The sequence below is a fragment of the Hyaena hyaena genome, unplaced genomic scaffold, assembly GCF_003009895.1.
Source record: "Hyaena hyaena isolate Hyena2069 unplaced genomic scaffold, ASM300989v1 scaffold_19, whole genome shotgun sequence".
NCBI lineage: Eukaryota > Metazoa > Chordata > Mammalia > Carnivora > Hyaenidae > Hyaena > Hyaena hyaena.
In genome coordinates, this window is record NW_024080651.1 from 4095145 (window position 1) to 4119189 (window position 24045).

A 24045-nucleotide genomic window follows, 5' to 3' on the forward strand; every position below is an offset into this window, starting at 1 on the left:
TGCATCGGAAAACCCAAGGGAGCTCAAAACACTCAGCTCAATGGTGGACCATCAGACCCGGAGACAGGTGGACATTGAGAGCTTTAGGGTGGGACTTTTCTGGGGCCTCTCACACCCCCGGCCTACAGTTCTAATGGGCACCCAGCTGATCCGTAGAGGCTGGGGAGACACTTGCTGGGGTCTTTCCTGTTTCCTCTGTGGGTTGTGGATGCTGCTGGGATCCCCCTCCAGAGCGGTGCCTGAAAAGTGCTGGGGCTCAGGCCTGGCTCAGGCCTGGACCAGCCCAGCTCTACCAGGGAGAGATGCCGGCATCTCTCCCTGAGACCCTCGCCCCAGGCCCCAAGATAGGGCTGTGATTAATCAACTACAAAAGCAGAAACAAACAGAAAAATGTAATCAGCTTGGGAAAGGCAGGGCAGGGCAGGGCTGTGGCAATCAGCTTTCCCGCTGGGGCTGTTGGTTGATTGAAGGTAGTTCCAATGGGGCTGGTCCTGCAGCTGGGGCCATGGAGAGTCCAGAAGGTCACTCCCTCCCCTATATGTGTGTGTGTGTGTGTGTGTGTGTGTGTGTGCACATCTGTGGGCACATGGCTTGTACACTGCCCCCAACCCGCCTTCCTGCTCAGAAGCTCCTGCCCTCCCCTCCCCTGCCAGCTCACAACCTTGGCACACACAGATTTCCATATACACTCCCAACATGTATCCATCTGCATGTGGACTCCTGGATAACAGATATAAGCACACACATACTGCTCCCACAAACACCTGCCCCCTCACTCTGATGCACACACATGCCTTGGGACCTGGGTGAGCCTGGCACACACCTTAAGTCTAACCAGCCATGTGAACTGGCAGGCCCTCACACCAGTCCCTACAGGCACCAGCCACCTCTCTGTCCCTCAGTGCCCTGAGTTGGAGGTGGGGAGAGGCATGAGACAGACCCTTGGCAGCTCCCCAGGCAGAGTGGTGGGGACTTGGAAAGGCGCCAGGACTGGGGCTCTATTATGGGGGCAAGGTCAGCTGCCAAGTCTCAGCCACAGGGCAGGGTAGCTTGCCCCAGATCCATCACAAGCTCCTGCCTGCTGCCTGAGCCTTATGACCTTGGTCAACGCCCTTCTTTCTCAGCCTCAGTTTCCCCATCTTGGAGCCACTCCTGACACCAATACTGTATGATTCTCCTCCAAGACCTAGGCACCTGGGGCCCACCTCACTTCAGTCAAGTCTCTGGTCCACAGTTCCCCGCTCGGTTCGTGGGGGTTGGGGGCGGGCCAAGGGGCAGGGAGGAAGGGCCCCACCCCCACCTTGGTCCTGGTGGCTGCGGACTTGGGGCTAGGGACAGTGATCCTCCGCAGGGGGAAAGGGGAACCTGGGGCGAAGGGGAGAAGGAGCCAGAGGCGGGCTAGGGGCGACGGCGCAGGGGCCAGCGGCGGGAAGGGGCGGGGTGGGGGGGAAGTGGAGAGCGCAGAGGGGGCGGGCGGGCGGCGGGCAGGCGGGCGGGGGAGGCGGGGAGCGCAGCTAGCGCGGCACAGAGCGAACCAGCGAGCGAGCGATCACGGGAGGCGGCGAGAGCCGGAGCGGCGGGCCGGGCGGCCGCGCCGGCGAGCGGACTAGCGGGCGGCGAGCAGCGCGGAGCGCGCGGGGCACCAAGGAGCGGGCGCGGCGGGAGCAGCGAGCGGCGGCCGGAGAGGAGAGGCCCGAGCGGCGCCGCCCCCGCCGCCCCTGAGGGGCCCCGGCCCGGAGCCGGACGAGGGGTGGGGGGCGGCATGGACCGGCGGCCCGGGGCGCGGGGCCGCTAGGCCCCCAGAGGGGCGCCCCCCGCCTCGCCATCGCTGCTGCCACCGGGCCGCCCTCCGCAACCGCGCGCCCCGCCCGCTCCAGCCGCCCCCGGGGCCGCCGGCGGCCCATGAGCCCCGACCTCAAAGTTTGCGGCGGGCGGGCGGGCGCGGAGCCTCCAAGATGCCGTTCCACCCGGTGACGGCGGCGTTGATGTACCGGGGCATCTACACCGTGCCCAACCTGCTGTCGGAGCAGCGCCCCGTGGACATCCCTGAGGACGAACTGGAGGGTGAGTGCCCCGCCAGGACCCCTGCCCGCCGGCCCTCCTACCTGTGCGCCCAGGTGAAGCGCGGACTAGGGGCGCAGGGGGCGGGGGGGCCGTCCGCAGGTGCCGGCTGCCAGGTGGGCGCTCCAGCGAGCAGCTGCGTGGGGAGTCAGGACCAACTCGCACCTCTGGGTGCCGCGGTGGGGGTAGCCAAGGCTGAGGGGCGGCCCAGCCCCAGTCCGCATGGTCCCCCGCGCTGCGGAAACTTGCCGAGCCCCGCAGCGGGGTCACGGGGCCGCGCAGTCAGCGGTGACGGTGCGGCAACGCGGCGGTTTGGGTGGGGGTCCGAGCTGTGTCCCCCGGGCGGGCCCGGCCGGAGCACCCGCATCCTGATCCCCTCCGCGGCGCCCGCCCGTGGCTCTGCGCTCGAATTGACATTCCGCTCGTGTCGCTTTTAAAATCCAATCTGCTCAGGCAGCCGGAGAAGGGGAGAGGGCGACTGCCCTGCTCTTGCCGCCTGCGGGGAAGTCCCCAGTCCCTCCTGCGGCCTTAGCCCCTTCCCCACAGCCCTGCAGGGACCCCCAGCCCAGAGCGCCGGAGGGCGGCCCAGGAGGTGGTGGCGACAACAAGTGGCCAGATTGGGCGGCTTGGTCGCGATAACCAAGCCAGGAAAGGAAAGGCAGAGGCTGGGACCCAAATCTGGTCCCTCAGAGTCTCTCCATCTCTCAACATGAATGGGGGACCTTAAGCAGGGGGTAGGCCAGATCTGAGCAGAGGTCAGGGGCTGGAATCCTTGGACCAAAGATTCTGGGGAGCAGTGAGACCCCTGGGGCCTGTAAACTCTTTCCTTTCTGGGCTGGGGGCAGGTGTTCAGGCTTCCCCTCCCCCAGACCTCCTAGGGCCCTATTTGGTGTGGAATGGGGGTTCTGGGCTGAAGGGAGTCTTGGACCCCTGGAATCTACTTGTTTGCTGTTGGGTGAAGGGCTGAGATCTCTCAGAGGCTGGGCTTCCCTTCGGTTATCTTGGGTCCAGGGATCTCTGAGATCTGGGACTCATCAGGGTTTGGGGGGTGCATCTGAGACACCAGTGCAGTCAGGGATGATGATAGGAGCATAGGGGAAGGAATGGAGAGAGGTCCTCCCTCATTCCTAAGCCCTGGAGGGGGTAGATCTCAAGGGAGTCAGACTGGGTGAGGGGAAGATCAAGAGGAAGAAGGTAGCTACCCGTCCCCCCCTCCCAAACACACTGCACCATAGGCTATGAGCCACCTGCTCCTCTCAAGTTCCCTGAAAGCCCCCAGAGGCTGGCAGAGCCACGGAGATGGGGTCTGGTGTCTGATGTGAGCAGAACAGATAGATGAATGATGCTGCTGGGTCTCTGGCCTTGAACCCCAAAGCCCAGGTGTCTGCTCTGTCTGGCCAGGGCCTGGGAAAAGAAAGAGGTATGATGAGGACCAAGGGGGCAGAGCCCGTCTCTTCCCCACTGTTGTCTCCTCCTGCCCTGGGCCACCCCGGCCCTCTGCCAGTGTCTGCCTCCATGGGCCCTCCTCCATACCCTCCTCCTGGCCACTTGGGCAGGGGTCAACATTGTCCCCCCAAATTCTGGCAGCTTCCACCTCATTCCCTGCCTTTGTTTTCAGCAGCCCACCAAGTCTCTCAAGGGGTCTCTCCTCTCTTCATCTCCCAGCCCTGGGGTGCAGACCCTCTAAGAAGCCAAGTAGAGGCTGGAATGCAGGGGTGAGCGGGCATAGGGAGGGCAGTGCAGGGGCAAGGAGGCCGCAGGCTCCCCTTGGGCTGCCTGGCAGACACACTGGCAGGAACCCAGCAGCGTTAGTCACCAGTCACACCAAACGCACTCCCTGCTTCTCTCCTGTCCCCTTCTCCTGGGCCCTGAGGAGCAGAGGGACCCTGGCACAGGGGGCATCTGAAGGGCAGGGCCCTCCTTGGGGTGGTCAAGTGAGGGCCGAGAAATAAGCAGATACCTGGGAGGCCCCAGCCTGTCTCCTAGCCTGTGAGCAGCTGTAGATGAGGGCAAGGAGTCCTCGATGACTGACCTCTGTCTTGGCCGTAGGCACCCAAAAGCCCTCTTGGGGGACCAAGTCTCTGCAGGCCCCGGTGGTCCTTGAATGCCAGGGCTAGATGGAAAAGATGACACCCCCCTGCGCAGTGTCCTGCATTAGTGCCCCTGTCCAGGGCAGTCTGGGTAAGATCCAGGCCCTTTACTGGGAGGACACCCACCAGTGGAGGATCCACATGTGCAGAGAGGAGGGAGCCCGGCAGCTTGGGATGAAATGCTGCAGACATGTGCCTGCCGCAGAAATCCAGGGGGTGGTTATTCTGAGGGTGAGAGGGACCAGTAAGGGAGGTGGAAAGCAGGGTGTAGATGAGGGCTTCCCAGCCAGGCAGCACTTGGTTCAGATCTCTACACCATCAACTCATGGAGTGACCTTGGACAATCACTTGCCTTTCTTGCCTCATTTTCTCTATCTGTAAAAGGGGCTTGGCATTGCCACTCGCTTGGGCTGCTGGTGACAGAGGATGCAAGGGAAGCGCTCATCAAAGGGCCTGACATGCAGCAGGGGCTCACAGGCCCAGATGCAGCAGCAGGAGAGGCCGAGGAGGGGGGTCCTGCGTGAGTTAGAGCCTGGAGTGTGGAGAGATGGGTGAAAGGTCTGGAGTCAGGGACCCAGGTTGTGCAGGGAGGATGGACCCAGAAGGCAGGATCTGAGAGCAGCTGGATAGAAGAGTCCTTGAAGGTCTGGCAAAGGCGCTTGGGAGCCTGTGGCCCTGGGGAGCCATGGCTGGCAGTTGGCAAGGTACATGTGTCTGGGCAAAGCTGGCCTGGAGCCTGTCTGACCCTGAGAAGAAGAGGCACAGGCTTTCCAGATTTTCCCTGCATCCTGCTCCACCTCCATCCCAGCCAAGATATATACATCAGGCAAAGCCCTCCAGTGTCTGCAAGAGTACCGAGGCTGGCCCCAGGGGCATCACCGGACTTGAGCACCTGAGGATAGGAGTGAGGTGGCCTCACGCCCTAGCCCAGCTCTTTCCGGCCAGAGAGAAGAGGAAGGAGACAGACAGACAGACAGACAGGCAGGTAGCCACCAGGGCAGGGTTCTGAGGTTGGCACTTGGCCTGCCCAGTCACACAGTGGAGCCTGCATCGAGAGTGGCCAAATAGGGCATTCAGAGTATGGGGGTGGGGGAGTCCCCTATCCTGCCCCTCTTCCCTGCAAGTCCAGCAGCCGCCTCTGCGCAGACTGGAAGCTCAGGGACGCCAGAGTGGTGGGGCGTGGGGCCAATGCCGCGGAGAATGGCAGCTGCTGCAGAGGACAGACGCTGCCCCCGCTCCACGAGTGACCTCCAGCGTGTACACCCCCTCTCTGGACTCCAGCTTCCTGACATAGTGCTGGTGCCTCTTGGGGCCTGTGGGAATACCTCAGAGTCTCTCATCTGCCCACGTAACCCAAGATTCATCTACCCTCCATTGTCTCCCGTCCAGCTCAATGCGTTTCCTCAGGGCTCTCAGAGGAAGGTCGGGGGCTCCAACTGAAGCAGCCATGGGCTCTGGGAGCCACACCTGGCCCCTGCCAGGGTAGGAGGAACAACCTGGGCCCCAGCTCATGGCAGGGGAGGGGGCCAGCACCAACTGCAGCCCCACTGTGGCTCCAGGGTTTTGCCATCCCACCTTAAGATCTCCCAAATGGGCCTCTACAGAGGAAGAAACTGAGGACCCAGAAAGATGAGCTGTTTGACCCTGGACTCCTCCTTCCAAAACCAGCCCTTGACCCACCCTGGGGGTGGCACCCTCAACCCTGCCCTCAGCTTGATTCCGCTCCTCAGTGGTAGTTAGGGGTGGGGTCCTTGGAGGTTGTATAGGGTGACAAGCTGCATCCTCGGTCTCCCTTCATGCTTCTTGCGTGCTTGGGGAGTGGAAAGCAAATGCTTACTCCTACTAGGATTGTTTGTAAACTAGGAGTAAATGGGCTCTGAATGATGGCTTCACACCAAGTGGTGCATGAACTTCTGCTCAGCTCTTTTCTCTGTGTGCTCCAGATGGGTAGGTTCCCCAGATCAGTCATTTATTCATTGAATCACTAGTTCAGCAGATGTTTATGCTTGACAGACAGGGACTGTTCCAGGAAACGGGGATCCAGCTGCGAACAAGACCGACCTAGCCCTTGCCCTCAGGGCACTCGTAATTCACAATCCAGTGTGGTCAGTGCACAGGAAGAACAGCGTCTGTGGGAGCCCAGAAGAAAGCCAGAGTCAGCTGGGGCAGGGAGGTGATGTGCTAGGAACCTGAGAGGCATGAGTTTACCATGGTGAAGGGAAGAAGTTCCAGGCAAAAGGAGCCACATGGTCAAAGGCTTGGACATGGAGCAGTGCCGGCGCTTAGCAGGACTGAATGGGTCCTTAGCGCTGGAGTTCAGGACAGTGGAGGTGGGCAGAGCCCATGGCTGGGTCGGGAGAGCAGCAGTACTGGCCAGAGACCTAAGTGTGTGTGGTGGCGAAAGTGGCAGAGGGTGTACCTGCTTGCATGGCCAGTGCCTTCATCTCTACCTAGAGACCCCAAGTGAGAGGGGTCCCTCAGCAGCCTCCATGGCTGCTGGGTGTCTGCTCACATACCTCTGGTGATGAGGAGCTTACCACCTCATCAGTGGCCCAAGAAAACCCTAGGTGGGAGTTGGCCTGGAGTTCTGGTCAGGGTTTATAGAAATCCCTGGGCTTGGTGCAGATTTCCCATCCCAGCTCCTTTCTGGCCTAGGGGCCCTGGTTAGACCAGATTCTCAGGCCCAGCCTAGGATGGGTGCTCTGGGGGCCCAGGCAGCTCAGCTGTAGCCCACTATCTCTGTCTTGGCCTGCATGTCATCTGGTCTAACCTCCAGGCCTTGGGTCCAGACACCAGGTAGGAAGAACCTGATGAAAGTTTGGGCATAGCCACCTTGCCATGGCCCCTAGTCTGCAATGGGGCCAGTGGGATCTGGGAATAACCCCGTGGCACAAGGTTTCACAATCAGTTTTAGGGGCTCATAGACTTTTAAGGCCAGGCCTGGGCCAACCTAACTCCTGCTCTCAGAAACAGCCTTGACTCCAAACTGACCCTGGGCTGGCTGTTTTGCCTCTCCATGCCTCAGTTTATACAGGTCTGCAGTGTGGAGCAGTTTCACCAAATACACCCACACCCACACCCAGAGGCAGGATTCTGCCTCTTGAAGTCTTATCCAGGGGACAGCTCAGTCAAAGGCCAAGAGGCTGGAGTAAAGAGGGTGTGAGTGGAGCGAGGTTCCCTCCCCCACCAAAGGAAAATGCTCTTTAGGGCCCTTCCTGGGCTGAGTAACAATGAAGGTGAGCAGGGAGAGGTTAGGACTCCTCAACAGTTTCTAGACATCTTTGGTAAAACCCTTGTCATACCCACATCACTATTTTACTGTGGGTGGGACTGAGTTTGACCCAAGGTCACTCACTGCTCCCAGTCCAATGCATTGCTCTCCACCCGAGTCACCCAGGTCCTCAGGCCTCAGTCTCCCTTTCTGTACAATGCAAGGGACAATCCCTACATCTGAGCAGGCCTGGGCTTGCTGGGGCCCCTCTATCCAGCCTCTGCCTTCCCCCAAACCTTGGGCTGGGGAGGCAGTCTGCACGGAGTTGGCAGTCCTGTCAGCCCTGAGCCGGAGATAGTGGCTGCCCCATGTGGTGCCATTAAGGAGTGTTGGCTGGAGTTTCTAAGCTGAGCCCAAGGGAGGAAGCATGTGATGGGGATGAGGGGGAGTGGGGGATGGAAGGAGTGAGGGGTTGGCAGAGAAGCCTTTGGCAGCTCACAGAGGCCACCACTGCCAAGCCCCAGGAGCCCGCCCAGTGGGACTCATGCTACTCACCACATGGGGTCGTCGTGAGCACACCCTGAGAGGCTGTGGGAACCTGGCAAGCGGAGACCGAGACCCGGAGGACACTCTCCCCTCTGTCAGTGCTGTGGGCCTGGGCACACCTTTGCAGCCTGGCTCGGCTTGCCCTGAGCCTCCGGAAGGCAGTGCTATGGTGGACTCCTGGACCACCTGCCACTTGTCTCTTATCAGACCTGCAGGCTGCAGTGGATTCTCAATGCCGTGCTCAGCCTGTGGGTTTGGGGATTCTGGGGGTCTAGGGAGGGGGTGTGTGGGGACAGAGGCGAGGTCCCAACCTGTTCTGCTCCCCCAACAGAGATCCGTGAGGCCTTCAAAGTCTTTGACCGCGATGGCAATGGCTTCATCTCCAAGCAGGAGCTGGGCACAGCCATGCGCTCCCTGGGCTACATGCCCAATGAGGTGGAGCTGGAAGTTATCATCCAGCGGCTGGACATGGACGGTGAGCACCACCCCTGCCTCAGTTTCCTTACCCCTCACCTGGGCCTCTGAGGCCCTGAGCCTCTCCCTCCCAGGCACCCCCCAAGCCCATGGCACTATACAGCCAGGTCTGGACCTATTTCTCAGCCTAAAGAATAGAGGCCAGAGTGTGATGGCCCCATTTACATCCACACATGGGTCAGAGGCTCTGCCTCTCTTGCTCTGTATTCCAAGCAACTTTTTTAAAGATTTTGTCTTATTTAAGTGATCTCTACACCCAATGTGGGGCTTGAACTCACAACTCTGAGATTAAGAGTTGCATGCCCTACCAACTGAGCCAGCCAAGAGCCCCTGAGCAATTTTTAAAGTAGAAAGGAAATAATACTAAATACCCCAGGCCCCTTACCCCAAATACAAAATCATTTAGTTGCATTTGCCACCTGGCATTTTATTTAAAAAAAAAAACAACAAAAACTAGTAAAAAAGACCAGTAATGTCCAGTCCTTTCTTATTCCCCCACCTTTCAATGTGGGGCTCCAGCCCTGCCTCCTATCTGTCTAGAGAGCAGGTGGTGGTCTGGGTAGAGTGTGCCCTGAGCTTCGGTTCCCATCTGAATGTCAGGCCCCACACCTGCCGGGGGAAGGAAGCAGGGTGCTGGGAAGCCATGGTTTCTGAGTAAATTGTGAGGATGTCCCACGTGCTTGGGCCCACCTGCTGCACTCCATCTCCATTTTGCCAGGTGGGGCCTCATCATATTTGGTGGGTTTAACATCAACCCAGAGCTTGGCAGATGTTATGTGTCCCTGAAATTAACTCAAGGCTCAGAGAAGGTAGGACCTGCCCAAGGTGGCCCAGGACCCAGCCCAGTTGTAGGCTGGTCCACTGACTGATCTCTGCTTGCCCTAGGTGATGGCCAAGTGGACTTTGAGGAGTTTGTGACCCTCCTGGGACCCAAGCTTTCCACCTCGGGGATACCAGAGAAGTTTCATGGCACTGACTTTGACACCGTCTTCTGGAAGGTATGCATTGGCTGGTTGGTATCTAGGATGTGCACACTGTGGAGGGCTGTACTGGGGCCAGTGAATAGCCAGGGCCACACTGTAAAGGGGGATGACTACCCCAAGCTTCTATCCACTGGATGTCTTGTCTCCCAGAGAGCCATGGGCTCCCTGGGGGAGGCTGGTGTGGTCAAGGACTCAAGGAATGAAGTGAGTGGTTTCCAGTCCTCCAGAGTCTGGAGGCCTGTCGTTCGACCTGTGTGGCTGCAGGATGCTGGGTGGCAGCTGTGGTGGTGGCAGTGGCCAGAGCACTATGTCTCCTCCTCTCTCCAAGTGCGACATGCAGAAGCTGACTGTGGACGAGCTGAAGAGGCTGCTGTATGACACCTTCTGTGAGCACCTGTCCATGAAGGACATCGAGAACATCATCATGACGGAGGAGGAAAGCCACCTGGGCACAGCTGAGGAGTGCCCCGTGGATGTGGAGAGTGAGTGACCGACCCCTGGTACCCCACGGGCAGGCCAACTGCTTGGGCATGGGGAGGAGGAACCAGGGGTTTACAGGGGGTGGCTGGGGGCCTCCTTGCCTGCCCCAAGCCTTGTGTCCCTGCGTGTCCCATGGGACAAGCCTGTGTGCGGAAGTGCAGGCAGCTCCTGATTCCATGCTTCGCTGTCCCCGTCTGTCTCTCTCTGGTGCTCCCTGGCGGGCGGCCACAGCCTGCTCCAACCAGCAGATCCGCCAGACGTGCGTGCGCAAGAGTCTGATCTGCGCCTTCGCCATCGCCTTCATCATTAGCGTCATGCTCATCGCAGCCAACCAGGTGCTGCGCAGCGGCATGAAGTAGGCGCACGCGGTGCATGGGGCCCCCTCCACGCCCGCCACCGCCTTCAGTCCCCTCCCTCACTTGGCTCCCTGGGCCACCGCTGCGTGTACTTCGGGGCCTGGACATCTGGCAACCCCACCCCACCTACCCTTGGGGGGCCTTGCATGGAGCCATGGCCCAGCTGTGGAGGGTCTGGTGGTGGCTCTGAACACAGCCCCCAGACCCGCCTGCACCCTGTCCACCCTGGCCCGAATGTAGCACTCACACTTCCCAGCATCTAGGGGCTCCTGGGAAGTTTAGGAGGAATTTGTACAGGGTCCTGTAGCTGCTGTGGTCACTAAGGCAGGAAGGTGCACCCTATGCCCAGGGTAACACAGCCAGCCCGACCATGGTCCCTGACACTTGCCCAGGGTTGTGGGCAGGGTGAAGGTGGGGGCAGAATGCTTCTTCCTGGAGATGGGGCTAGGCTGGGGTCTCCTGGGCCCTATTCCCTGGCCATGTCTGGGAAGGCCCCTGGCCTTCCGTGGGGTCCCTTTCTCTGACCCTCCTTAGACTCAAACCCAGCCTTCCTCCATGCACCCACTGGGGCCAGAGAATTTGGCCATCTCACAGAGGAGACTCTGAGACTCAGGGCCCTCAGATTTGCCTTCAGGACCCCCTTAAACAGGGATTTTCAGGAAGGGCAGAAGTGCATGGCAGATGGGGCATCTGAGGTGGCCCTGCAGTCTCTACCCTCTGAGCCCCCTCATCAGAGGCCCAGTGGCCTGAGGGTCACAATGCCCATCACCACCCAGCACAGAATCTAAAACTGGAGTGCAGTGAGGAGGGCAGCAGACCAGGGGCCGGGACTTTCCAAATCGCCTGAGCAGCCTATGCAACCTTCCCTTTGGCCAGGGGGCTCTTCCGGGGCAGCAGCCCTGGGAGGAGCCCTGTGTCATGCTGGGCTAAGGGGCTGGAAGCAGCCAGGAAGCTCAGCCAGGCCACTCCAATGCCGAGGCCTGTCCTCCTGGGCCCCCCAACTTCTCTACACCATCTAGGCCAGAGACACAGCTGCTACCACACCCCCTCTTCGGGCACCAGCTCAGCATGGGCAGACATGGGGACAGGGACAGCAGACTGGTCCTCAAGCTCCTCTCCCACACCTGGAGCGACTTATCATCCGGGTGACCATCACAGCCACACTGGCGTGCGGTCTGCGTGGCTGTGCTGAGCCTCTGCCAGCCCTCCAGGGAGACGGGCAGCAAGCACTCATCGCCCTGCAGAGGACCCCACCTCACTCCAGTCCTGCCTGTCCTCCAACCACGGGGCGTGGAGCTGAGGGCGCCGGGCATGGAGGAAGCCACACCACCATGGTGACAGACTTTCTTTATAAACATCTGGAAGGAAGTTTTCTCACCCATCTTCTCAAGATGTCCCATGAGGGAGGGAGGGAGGGTGGAGCCGCCTGGAGCAGAGCTAGGACCAGGCCTGCACCTGGTAGGGGGACTCTGGGGCCTCTGTCAAGCCAGGCCAAGCCAATGGGCTCAGAAGCTCCACAGTGTGCAACAGGAGGGGGCCTTGGTGTCCCCAGTGTGGGCCCTTATCTTTCTTGTGACTGACACAGACGCTGACCAGATGGGGGTCAGATGGGGATGAGGGGCTCAGCCCCACTGGACACTGGGCTGCAGGGGCCACCCCCCGGGTGGAGGTGCCCGCAAGGATGGAGGCAGCTCCTGGACTGGTGGCCAGCCTATGGGGTACTGGAAGATGGTGTTTCTCATGGGCTCGGCCCTAGAGAGAAGGAGAAAGGCAGAGAATTAGAATGAGGCACAGCCTAGGCCCAGGCTGGGCACCTCCCCCCAGCGCCCCCTCCCTAAGACCCCAGCTATGGGAAAGGTCAGCTGCCTGCATGACCTTTCTGGAAGGCAGAGCCTCAAACATGCAGACCCTTTGAGCCAGCAATCTCACTTCTAGGAAGGAAACCAAGGAAAAAGCAGAGCTGTGGGCAGAGACTGAGCTGTAAGAAGTGGTTAATAACCTGTGTCCACCTGAGACGGATTGATTAAATACACATGCACGTCCACAGCAGAGAATGCTATGCAGCCTGCATAAACTTTAAGGCAGACTTATATGCACTGATAAGGAAAGGCATCATGATGTACTGTGTGAGTAGACAGAAAAAAGCAGCTTATAAAATAATGTATATAGCATGATACTATTTTTGTTTAAAGATATTATAACATATATAAATGCATAAAAAAAACCCTGGAAGACACAGCAAAATGTTAACAGTGGTTCTATCTGTGTGGTGTAGTTATGGGTGATTTTTTTACTTCTTTATACTTTTCAAGAAAAGTTTTACAAGCACGCAAGCTTTTGAAATCAGAAAAAAATACTTGTCTAAAATTTTTTTTAAAAGCCTCATTTCTCATGCTACTCAACTCTCCTTCCCCTTAAGGTCCACCACCCTGGAGTTGCCACCTGGGAACCCGGGGCCCATCTGAAGCATCCACCCTGAGTGCCCAGCTGGGGGCCACTCTTCCCTCCACCAAATGGTCCCACATTCCAATGCTTCTGGACCCAATTCCCACTCAGTCTGCTACCCCAGGGCTGCACTGCCCCTCTCGGGCTATGGAGCACTTTGAACTCACCTTGGAGCTCAAGCCTCCCCTACGGGACTGGAGCTCTCAAATGGAAGAGACCAAGGGGTAGGGGTAGGCTCCATCTGTCCCCCCCACCCCCCAAGTGCCGGGAGCCAGGCCTGGCACAGGAAAGCCACTAAGTGAATGTCTGCTGGTGACAAAGAGTAATGCTGGGTGCTCTTACTGACTAGGCACTACTCTGGGCCAGACACCAATGGCTAGAGAAACCTCAAGCATCCTCATGTGAATCCCATTTTATTGATGAGGCAAATGAGTTACACAGAGGCAGTCATATGCCCAAGTGACAGAGCCTGGGATCAGGGGATTAGGGGCTAACAGGCAACATAGACGTGGGCTCCAGACATTGCCCCCAGTCCACAACTGGGGATGTGGATTCAGTGGAGGTGATGCCCTGGCGGCTCCAGCAGGCTCGGATCCAGTGGTCAGCCCTCTGCAGAAAGGGAAAGTCCTGGGCACTCAATGATCTGGAGAGGCCTCAGGCCTCCGGGCAGAGTAGGGTCTGGGGTCAGGAGCCCCAGGAGCCTCACTGCAGCCACCCAGCCTGGCCCTCTCGAGGCCTGACCTGCTGTACAGAGCTGACTTGAGGACTCTAGGCCAGGGAAATCCCCTGCTTAGCTGCTTGCTGGAGAGCAGCTCCCGGCATGATTTATGGCACTGGGGAGCCTTCATAAACACCACCAGCTGCAGAGAAGGGTGGGAGTGGGGGAGGCTCTGCAGTTGCCGGATGGGAGAGCCCAGCTGCCAGCCAACCTGAACTTCTCACAGGGTTAAGGTGACAGCAATTCTCTGCAGAGAGGGTGTGATCCTGGGGGAGCCCCTTCACATGGACTTCAGACCCTTCTCTAGAAGATGGGGCAGATTCCTGGGCAGCTGGGGCTTCTCACCAGGATAAGAGTACCTCTTTGGTGTGCTCAGACACAGACACATTCCCTGGGCCACGGAGCCCTTGGAGCATACCCCTTCAACCCTACAACAGAGCACATGGGGACACCGAGGTGCACAAGACTGCTCATGGCCTCTCTAGTGGCCTGTTTGCCCCCAGCACAAGGACAGGAGCAATTGTCTTCTGCTTTTCCCCAGCCATGGTTCTGATCAGAAGAAAAGAGTCCTAGGGAAGCGCCTGGGCTGGAACAGTAGCGTCAGCCCAGAGAGGGGTACAAAAAGGGGAGATTAAGAGGGATAAAGTCACAATCTGAAGAGCCAACAATGGAAAACAGGGACAAGCACTGGCCTTGCCGGGAGATTAGTCTGTGTGTCTGAGGCCTGCCTCTCCCTCCTGCCACTGTCTGCTCTTGGCAGATCTGTCAGGGTCAGTCTGCTGAGGGGGATGGTACAGTGTGCCAGGCTGGGGCCTCACAGAGCCTCCATTCCCCCTTTTACAAGGAGGGTTGGCCTGGTTTACCTCGAAGGCTGTGCTCAGCAGGTGGAGTCGGGGCCCTTGGGTCTGGGTGGCCCCACATAGGTGGACCAGGCAGCCATCTTCACCCTGTGCCTCAGGGGAGGAAACAGACCCCCAGAGAAAAGGAGCCACCAGGCTGGTCCCCGCAAGGGGCCCAAAACACATCTAGGGAATAGTCCTCGGGGCTGGGGAGCCTGCTCCCCCAAATACTCACATGCAGTCAACATGTCCTGAGCCTGTGCCAAGCCCGAATGACAATAATGTGAGCTCAGGGCTGTGTGAGGGGGGGTGTCTTAGCTAAAGCCTGAAGAATGAGTCTGACTTTGCCAGAGAGAAGTGGGGAGGCAGTTCCAGGCAGATTAAATAGCATGTACAAGGTGCATGAAAATCCCACCATGTCCGAGAAGCTGCCAAGCATCCACTGGGTCTGAAAGACGCCAGATGGGAAAGGTAAGAAGGTGACCCCAAGGGCTGGGGAGGTGGCAGGAAAGTTCCCTGCGGTCTGTCGAGCTGGGCTGCAGAGTCCAGGATCCCTGTGGGAGAGGAAGCCCAGGAGGGTTGGCGCAGGGGTCAGAGCCGGGCCAGGGCCAGAGAGTGTTTTAGAAGCTGGCTGGGGCTGTTGTGTGGAGGCTGGAGCAGATGAGCAGAGGAGAGGTGGGAAGGCAGGAGGGCTGCTGTTAGAAAAGCTGGGGTGGATGAAGGGCACAGAGGGAACTGTTTCTGCAGGGTTGTCTGGGTAAGAGACTCAGAGAACAGAACGAGGCAGCCTGGGGGCTTAAATCCATCTCCCCTGACCCTGTACAGTGGGGTCACACGCGGAGGGGCAGAACCCAAAGCCAGGGGCTGTGGGATAAGGGTATTATTTTTTGTGAGACACTACAGACGAGGGCTGAGGAGGACCAAGGCAGTGATAGCCAAAGTAATAATAAATGGTCACTTCCCTTCCAACAACCTTTTTCTCAAGGCCAGACAGGCCTGCTCTACTCAGAGAGCAATTCATTTTGGCTCTGAGCCCTTAGGAGGGGGGTGGAAAGGTACACGGGCACAGAGAATAAGTGGTGGCCAGGAAAAGCAGGGATGGGGCCAGGTTGGGTGGCCAGAGGGTGAGGGGCACAAGGGACAGGGTTGAGATTCCATAGAGTTGTGGGTGGTCCCAGTTGGAGGCTCTATTCCAGAAATCACTACTGCCATCCCAGCAGCTGGCTATTGCCACTACCACTCCAGACCTCAGCTGGACAGAGCCCCTTGGCCAGCCATAAACATGGTGACTGAGGCAGCCCAGGGACTAGACCAAGAGGGGCCTAAGCTCTCTCTCAAGTGACAGCTGAGTGCTGCTGAAGATAGCAAGTATGTGACCAGGACAGTCACAACCTCCTGGAGAGGTTGAGATTCCTTAGCCACAAACTAGGGGCACCAATCCCCCTAAAGGCCCAGGGCCAAAGGCCAAGTGCACCACAGCACTAAACACACCCAATTATCATGTGGTCACCACCTCTGCCTGAGACTTTGGGCCTGTCGTCATTCAGCCTCAGTTTGTCCGTCTCATCCCTTAGTCCTCTGAGTCTCACGGTCACAGGCATCCATGCCCTGGACAGCACTGGGACACATCTGTCCCCAAGCAGGGACTTCTGGGCACCCGCCTCTACCCCACACCTGCGCCCGGGCACTGGGTCTCCCTGAACCATTGTGAAAAGCTCAGGAGGTGCCCAGGCCTCTGGTGCTCACTCCCAACAGAGGGACCACCAAGTCAGAACAGACTCCTGAGACCCACAGGTGGCCAGGTCCAAGCAGTGGGAGATCAGGGAAGCCCTTGGAGCTCTCTGGGTGCCTCCAATCAGCCCCAGTATTCTGACACATTGGCTGGTGGAGCCTGGGGCTCAGGACATGGATCCCCGGGACAGTCCCAAAGAGGGAAGTCGCCTGACCAAAATCACAACCACCTCAGACAGGACCAGAAGGGAGGGACATCACACTCCATCCAAAAAATTAGTCATGTCTGTACTATATTGTTTTAAGGTAGGGGGAACAAAACCAACACAGGTTTAAAACAGTTAAAAAACAACTAAAAGTTAATTTTAAGATAGTTTAACAAAAAGTTCTCTTCATCGGGGCACAGAGAAGGCAAGAAGCTAACCCCCCACCTCCTAGCAGAGCCTGGAGAGAAGGCCTCACTCCCGACTGTCCAACCAGGCTCCCTCACCCCAGGCCAGGCCATTGTCGCAGGAGATCACACCACAGAGACAATTGGGTCTAAAGTCCCATTGCAAGACAGACAAAATGAGGCAGCCCAGTGCAGGAAACTACAAAGTCACAGGCAGCTCACAAGCACATCTGTTAGTCCCTTTCCTCCCCTCTGTCTCCTTCAACACCTGGTAGGAGAGCCCAGGAGCCCTGGGACAGCATACAACATAAACCTGAGGGCCCCTGACCCAGGGTGTTCCACTCACTTCTGAGCACATTGAGTGCCAGACCCCGGCAGCAGCTGGGCAGACCCACCCCAGTCTCCTCAAGGAGGCAGTGAGACAATGGCAGTGAGCCTGTCACATCTCTATGCAATCCCAGCTCTGCCTCTCAGCTGTGTGCCTTTGGGCAAGTCACTCCCTCCTGTGAGCTGTACTTCCCCTTCTGCAGGGTCAGGGTAACCATGCTTATCTGGCAGGGCCCTAGAGGAGAGAGTGAAGTGACTGGCATACTGGGGCCTCAGAATCACAATCAGGCCCCTCCATCTGGCAATGGACTTGGTGATGTTGAGTCAAGTTGGCTTGGCCACCTGCCTCCCCTTCAGCCAGCATAGACACCAATTAAGGGAAGAGCCACTATGGCAGGGGGATGAGGTCCAGGAACAAGAATCTTTAAACTAGTCCCCAAAAGTCCCTTGTGGAACTCTTTGGGGGCATCCATGTCTGGTCCTTGGGCTGGGACGGTTCATGGAGACGACTCAGCTGCCGGTCAGGGCAGGCCAGCTGGGGTACTCGTCCAGAGGGGATAGGAGGAAGGGACCCTGGGGCCTGTACCTGCTGCTTGGGGCTGAGCTCAGCCGCTTGGCTCTCTTTTCCAACCAGTCTTCCAGATGGCCCTCAGGGAGCTCAACGACATCTAGTGGCCACTCCCTGGCCCGCCTCTCCTCTGTGGGGATAGGGAGATATAGGCAAGTGAGGGGCACATTCACCTTCTCCTGAACACGACCCTCCCAGAAAGCAGCCAGAACCTTCCTAAGGAGGGCGGTACAGGCTGGGCTGTCCCCACCACACTGCCACCTTCCTAGGCCTGCCCCTGTGGGCCTCACTTTGGTTCCTCATTAAGTGGAGATAAAACAAGGGCTGCCTCCTATGCTTTCTGCAGTTGGACACAGGATAAAGTGCGTAGAGAGGGGCCTCAGGAGAGGCCCAAACCTGGGGTCAGGGATGCAATGTGGGCCGCAGAATAGGGCAAAGCCAAGTTTGAATCTTGGGTCTGCCCCTTGCCAGGTCTCTCTGACCCTGGGCAGGGGAAGGCACCTCAGTTTTCCTTTTCATAAAATGTCCTGTAAGAACCTTTGCTCACTGAATTAAAATTGAGCCAATGGTTCAAACAAGCTGGGTGTGACATGGGTCAGGGTCTCCAGGAGGACTTGGGATGAGGCCTGGGGCTGGAGGAAAATAATTCGACTCATGGACCAATGAGGGGGCCCAGGACCTGGGCTAGCACTGCACACGCCCCGGCTCACTTCATCTCTACACCCAGTCACGTTCAAAGGGTCAGGACACTGCCTCCAAGAGGGTTAGCCATGTGCCAAGGTCACAGGGGATGTGGCAGAGCCAGGACTATGGGAGCTGCCACGGCGGGGGGCACTCCTCTGTTCCCAGCCCCCTGGGACTTCTCCCATCTGGGTCTCCACTAGGCATTGTCTCCAGTTCCAGGCCCACTGGCCTATGCTCTCCCTACCATGGGCCAACTGTTCCCCAAGAGCCCAGGCCAGTGAAGAACTGGAGATAACACCACTGTCAGGACTTGCTGGCAAGGCCAATGGGGCCTCACTTTCCTGGGAAAGCTCCTGGAAACCCTGTGTTTGTGCCAGGGCTGTGGCCGCAGTTCTATCAGCTTCCTAGGGCAGGGTCTGCAGGGTATGACTGGTCAGAGGGGAGCAAGGCCCACTGGGGACGAGGGCAAAGGCCAGGCTGCCCCGACACTCGTTGGCTGCCCTGAGGCTACCCGGACAGAGGGAAGAGTGAGCAGCAGCTTCTGGGGAGACCCGAGTTGGCCTCTAAGCTGCTAGGGGCTCACGTGCGGGTCTTCTGCCCTACACTAGCTTCAGTTTCCCTATCTGTTCAGTGAGGGGCTTCATCGGAAGATCGATTAAGACCATCTCAGTGGATGGGGTGCCTGGGTGGTTCAGTCGGCTCAGCATCTGACTTCGGCTCAGGTCATGATCTCGCAGGTCGTGGGTTTGAGCCTCACGTCAGGCTCTGTGCTGACAGCTAGCTCAGAGCCTGGAGCCTGTTTCAGATTCTGTGTCTCCCTCTCTCTCTGACCCTCCCCTGCTCACACGGTCTCTATCTCTCTTTCAAAAATAAATAAAACATTAAAAAAAAAAAAAAAAAGACCATCTCAGTGGAAATGTCCTGGTTCTCCAACTGGAGAAGTGACAAGTGAATTTCCCAAAAGCAGACGTGGCAATTTCCAGGGGAAGCTACACTTGTTCTCCCCTGGAGCCACTGGGCCTGAGAATTCTGAGGGCAGGAAAGATGTCCTCCTCATCCCTTTGTCCCCAGGATGAGTTAGGGGATCTGCCTGGTGGTGAGTAAGGGCTGGAGACAGGTGCTGCCTGATGGAAGGAAGGGGGATGATATGCATGAATGAGCACCCGGCAGAGTCCCCTTCAGGGCTCCAGGACAGGAAGCCCCACATATCACTTTAAACCCAGCATGAACACAGATGGGAGTCCCCCTGTCCCCTGTTCCTTTTCCACTCATGCCTAGGGCAGTTTAGAGGCAGTTCCTGACACCTGCCCCATTACCTAGGTGGCTCTCAGTTTATCCCACAAGGTGGCCACAAAAGGGGAGGAGGCAGTGAGACACTGGGCAGCTTCCTGGGCCTCAGATCTGGCATGCTCCCAGCAGCCCGCCCCCTGCCCCAACTCAGGGTCCCCGCCAAAATATACCCTCCACCTGGATGCTCAGCTCCTGCAGGTCCCTCTCTGACATGTGGGAAAATCTGCAGTTGGAGCCAAAGTCACACTGGCCTGCAACAGAAGACAGGGAAGACAGAGTTACTCACCACTTAGAAGAGCTCCCACCGTGGGCTGAGGGGTACCCTGGTGACAGGCCATCAGAGTTTTAGGTGCAAGGCTTTAGAGTCTCCAGAGTAGCAACTCTACCTCCAAAGAAAAACCTGGAATCTCTCTGGCCCCGCCCACACAAGCAGTCCCAACAACCTGGCTGGGAATCAAATCCTGAAGCCTTTGGTGATTGGGCTGCACAAACCTCTGTAGGCTTGTCTATTGTCACCACCACCCTGGCCCCTAGCCCCTGTTCCCAGGCCTCAACAAACCATGGGTGGGTCCCTGAAAGTCGTACTTTCTCTCCCCAATCCAGGCCACCGTACATGGTGTGCCCTCTGCTTGATGCCCACCTGCCCATCTGGCTTGCAGGAGCAGCTGGACTGCTCGCCAGAAAGGTTTTAATGGTAGCTTCGCCAAGGAGGTACCAAAGCCCAGGGCAGCTTTCCAAATCTTAACTGGGAGACCACAATGTGTTCAAAATAACAGGAGACTGGAGGTATCTTAAACCAGCATAACCAACCAGTGGCGTTTTCATATCAAGGTGAAGTCTGTGGGGAAACCCCTGATCTGCAGGCCTGGTGACCATCCCTGGGGGCAGCACTGTCTCCTGAGAGGAGTGTGGCCATTCACCTGGCTTCCTTAGGCCGACAGCAGTACCTCTCCCCAGTGCTACACACCATATTAATTACCATGGTTCTCCTCCTTGACTTGGCCACTGGGAAGCTCAGGATCAAATCCTCAGAAAGTGTACAGAAACTCAAAGCGAGCATGGAGGAAACGAATCATTCTCTGGGCTTTGTCTTATTTTTCTTACCTTTATTTTCATCTGCGCTTGGTTCCTTCATTTACTGAGGTTTTTTTTTGTTTTGTTTTGTTTTGTTTTGTTTTTTAAATCTTTGATCTATATGCATCTTTATTAGCTGGGTATTGAGTAGTCAAATCAATACTTAGCACCCTTGGTTCTAACTCTGATCCTTCTCCTCATACCTGTTACCATCTGTCTCCAGGCCTGCCTGCTGGGAGGGAGGGAGCAGAGGCTGGGCTCCCAGGCTAACTTAATCGGCCAATCAATTACACCCATCAGTGTCCAGATTTACTTGCAATCTCCCAGCACTTGCTTGTTCTGGATGAGCTGATAAAATCACATTCTAGGTCTGAAGAGATAAGGACCAGGCCCTGGAGGTCCGAAGGCACAACCCCTGGGAAGGCCCCAACTTACCAGTTGGCTGAGACACCAAAACCACAGTGTGGGCTTAGGAGGGTGGGGAAGGGGAGAGGCTCTGCAGAGATCCAAGCAGGCCGGATGGGGCATGCTGGTCCCTCAGGGGGACCTGAACTGAGTAGAACACTTTACCTGTCAGCAGAAACTTCCTACATGGCCGCTTGTTCTGTTCATCTAGTAAGATGGCAGCTGCATCTGTGAGAAGAGAGAGGAGCCGGGTTCAGACTTGAGTTGCATAGAGGCACCTCCTATCATGGGGATCAGAAAAGGAAAGAGTTGAGGCACCTGGTGGCTCAGTCGGTTGGGCATCTGACTTCAGCTCAGGTCATGATCTCATGGTTATGAGTTTGAGCCCCTCATTGGGCTCTCTGCTGACAGCTCAGAGCCTAGAGTCTGCTTCAGATTCTGTGTCCTTCTCTCTCTCTGCCTCTCCCTCACTTATGCTCTGTCTCTCCCTCTCAAGAATAAATTTAAAAAAAAAGAAAAGGAAAGGAAAGGAAAGAGTTCCCATCCACAGAGGAGTGTAGAAGGGGATGACCACAGGTGGGGATGTTGGGAAGCATCTGAGCTTCAGGTGACCTCAGCCCCTCCCAGACCCAGGCAAAGGCAAGAACCAAGTTTTAGGTCTGAGGTTCTTGGCTTTGACCACACAACGGAACCACCTGGGCAGTTTTTTTGTTTTTTAAATCTTGGTACTCTCCACTTGTCCATACTGTCTTTGCAACTTCCTGTGAATCTAAAATAATAGAAAACTAAAAAACTTTCCTGGTGCCCAGGCAGCCCACCAGTGAGCCCCAGGGCTCAGGCATCCTCCACAGCCATGCTGCAAATGGTCACCCTCTGCTCCCTCCTCATACCTGAGAGCTGCAGGCTCTCAGAGCCAGAACAGCTGGCAGCCTCAACGGGACTTCACAGCAATCTTTCTGGATTCGAACCTTAACCCTGGTTTCCTCCAATTTTTCCCACATTTATTTTTTATCACATATTTATGGTTTAAGTGTTGTGTACTTCTTTGTAGAGAAGGAACTAATCAGTCAAAATCTGTGAGTAAGACAGGAAGGTACCCTGATTCAGGCCCTGACGTTGCCCTGGAGGCCGGGGCTGGGCACTTTCCCCTTGGCACTTTTCTAGAGGCTGCTGGAGAAAAGGAAAGACCATGGGTTTCAGAGTCCAGGTACACTTGGCCAGAGGCAAGCTGCTTAATCTCCCCAAGTCTCTGTTTCCCCATATGTGTAATGGGAGGAAAATTCTCCCCCATAGGGCTGTTGTGAAAATTGAATAAAGTAATGGCTGCAGAGCACTTGGCAGAGGCCGCCTGTGATTCCCAACCCTGGTGGCACATTAGAATTGCCAGAAATGTGGGGCTGGGAGCGGCTTCAGCACCACATTCCCCAGGTGACACTAATGTGCAGCCACAGGGCTCAGAACCTCTGTCATGGATGCTCAACAAACGATGGCAGTTATTTCAGGTCCTCCTCACACCCACTGCATAGTGCTACCATCCCCATTTTGCAGTGGGGACAACTAAAGTTCAAACAGGGGGAAAGGGCATATAGTCAGGAAGTGGCAGTGCCAGGTTTGAACCCTGGCCTGTGAGCCTAAAGCCCCTGCCCTTTCCCATGTGATTCCCTGGTGGCTGGGCAAGTGACTGACTCTGAGAGGAGCTTCTCCCTTCCTCTCTTTCTGAGGGAAAGGCAGCTGGCAGGGGTGGGCGTCTGGGGTCAGGAGTTGGTTACCAGAGGACTCACTCTAGGGGTGGTCTGGCGGAGTGTGGGCGGGGCCAGCAGGATAGAGCGTGTCCATCTGTCAGCACTGGGCCTGTCAGACTCAGCCCACCCAGCTGATATGAACACTGCCCAGCCCACCCCCACATCCCAGAGGTAGGACAGCAGAGCCTGAGTCCTAGCCAAGGTGCCGTGGCTGTGGGATTCAGTGTGGGAGAAAAGTTCCAGGCTCTCCAGCCTCTGGCTGGGGGTTCTTGACTCCAGCCACATGGCAGAATCATCAGGCAGCTTTTAAAATACATGGATCCTGGGGCACCTGAGTGGCTCAGTCGGTTAAGTGTCTGACTTTAGTTCAGGTCATGATCTTGCTGTTTGTGGGTTCGAGCCCGCCATTGAGCTCTGTGCTGACAGCTCAGAGCCTGAAGCTCTCTTCGGGTTCTGTGTCTCCCTCTCTCTCTGCTCCTCCCCCATTCATGCTCTGTCCCCCTCCCCCCTCAAAAATAAATAAACATTAAAAATACATGGATCCTAGGGCGTGTGGGTGGCTCAGTTGGTTAAAAATCCAACTCCTGATTTAGCTTAGGTCATGATCTCAGTCTGTGAGATCAAGTCCAACAGGACTCCAGCTGTCAGAGCTTGGTATTCTCTCTTTCCCTCTCTCTGCCTCTCTCCTGAGTATGATGTCTCTCTCTCTCAAAATAAATAAACATCTTTAAAAAGTTTCTTCCGAGGCACCTGGGTGACTCGGTTGAGCATCCACCTTCAGCTCAGGTCATGATCTCCTGGTTTGTGGGTTCGAGCCCCACATCAGCTCACTGCTGTCAGCATGGAGCCTGCTTCAGATTCTCTTCCCCCTTTCTCTCTGCCCCTCCCCTGTTCAAGTTCCCCCTCCCCCCCCAGGCCCCCGCCAAATAAATAAACATTTAAAAAAAAAGTTTCTTCTTTGGGGCACCTGGGTGGCCCAGTCAGTTGAGTGTCTGACTTCTGCTCAGGTCATGATCTAGCAGTTCTTGAGTTCAAGCCCCACACTGGGCATGCTGCTGTCAGCACAAAGCCCGCTTAGGATCCTCTGTCCCCCTCTCTCTGCCCCTCCCCTGCTTGTGCTCTCTCATAAATGAATAATACATTAAAAAAATAAAAATTGAAAAGATTTCTTCTTAAAATAAGGTAAAATAAAATAAATAAAATAATCCTAAGGCTCATCCGTCTCAGGTTCTGCTTTAATTATTTGAGGAGGAGAGCACAAAAATTGTTAAAAGCTCATTGGTGACTCTGAAGGGCACCCAGGGCTGAGAACCCCAGCCCAGGGCCTGCATAAAGAAGATGTGCTTCTCTACCTGGCACTCAAGGCTCCTTGTGATCTGACCCCACTGGTCCTTCTTGCTTCATCTCCCAAAATTAACAGCTGCCCTGGTACCTGGTGTTTGTTTGCTCGTTCACTTAGATATTCATCTAACAAACATTTACTGAGCTCGTCCTGTGCGCCAGGCGCCATGCCAGGATGGGGATTTAGTGGAGAGTTAAGTCAGACCTGCTCCTCCCTTCCAGTCCAACAGTCACACTAAGCCATGGGGACATGTTAAACAGGAGCAGCTAGCATTCAGCCAAATGACCT

General features: G+C 56.7%; 2 protein-coding genes across 4 annotated transcripts in view; one reads left to right on the plus strand and one right to left on the minus strand.

Annotated features, from left to right (window-relative positions):
- The first annotated feature begins 1948 nt into the window (after positions 1 to 1948).
- On the plus strand, positions 1949 to 11508 carry CABP7 (calcium binding protein 7). Its single transcript, XM_039225828.1, has 5 exons — positions 1949 to 2064; positions 8240 to 8383; positions 9268 to 9380; positions 9694 to 9847; positions 10077 to 11508. The coding sequence occupies exons 1-5, from the start codon at positions 1956 to 1958 to the stop codon at positions 10202 to 10204; spliced, it is 648 nt and encodes a 215-aa protein (XP_039081759.1). The 5' UTR covers positions 1949 to 1955; the 3' UTR covers positions 10205 to 11508.
- A 23-nt stretch (positions 11509 to 11531) lies between these two features.
- ZMAT5 (zinc finger matrin-type 5) overlaps positions 11532 to 24045 on the minus strand; it is a 28371-nt gene continuing 15857 nt past the window's right edge. The window contains exons 3-6 of one of the 3 annotated variants that reach the window (XM_039225843.1): positions 20839 to 20901; positions 19365 to 19445; positions 17239 to 17350; positions 11532 to 11953 (exon numbers count right to left, since the gene is read on the minus strand). In XM_039225843.1, coding sequence (XP_039081774.1) covers positions 11824 to 11953; positions 17239 to 17350; positions 19365 to 19445; positions 20839 to 20901 — 386 coding nt within the window. In that variant the 3' untranslated portion in view covers positions 11532 to 11823. Of the gene's footprint in view, positions 11954 to 12432; positions 13256 to 17238; positions 17351 to 19364; positions 19446 to 20838; positions 20902 to 24045 lie in introns of those variants that run through there. The other 2 variants (XM_039225837.1, XM_039225832.1) reach the window with 2 other exon arrangements.

Bases quoted from the DNA above. Each gene is read 5' to 3' on its own strand.
- CABP7 (XM_039225828.1), top strand. From the start codon at position 1,956: ATGCCGTTCCACCCGGTGACGGCGGCGTTGATGTACCGGGGCATCTAC. The intron at 2,065-8,239 runs GTGAGTGCCCCG...CTCCCCCAACAG, and splicing joins CCCTGAGGACGAACTGGAGG to AGATCCGTGAGGCCTTCAAA. The intron at 8,384-9,267 runs GTGAGCACCACC...TGCTTGCCCTAG, and splicing joins CCAGCGGCTGGACATGGACG to GTGATGGCCAAGTGGACTTT.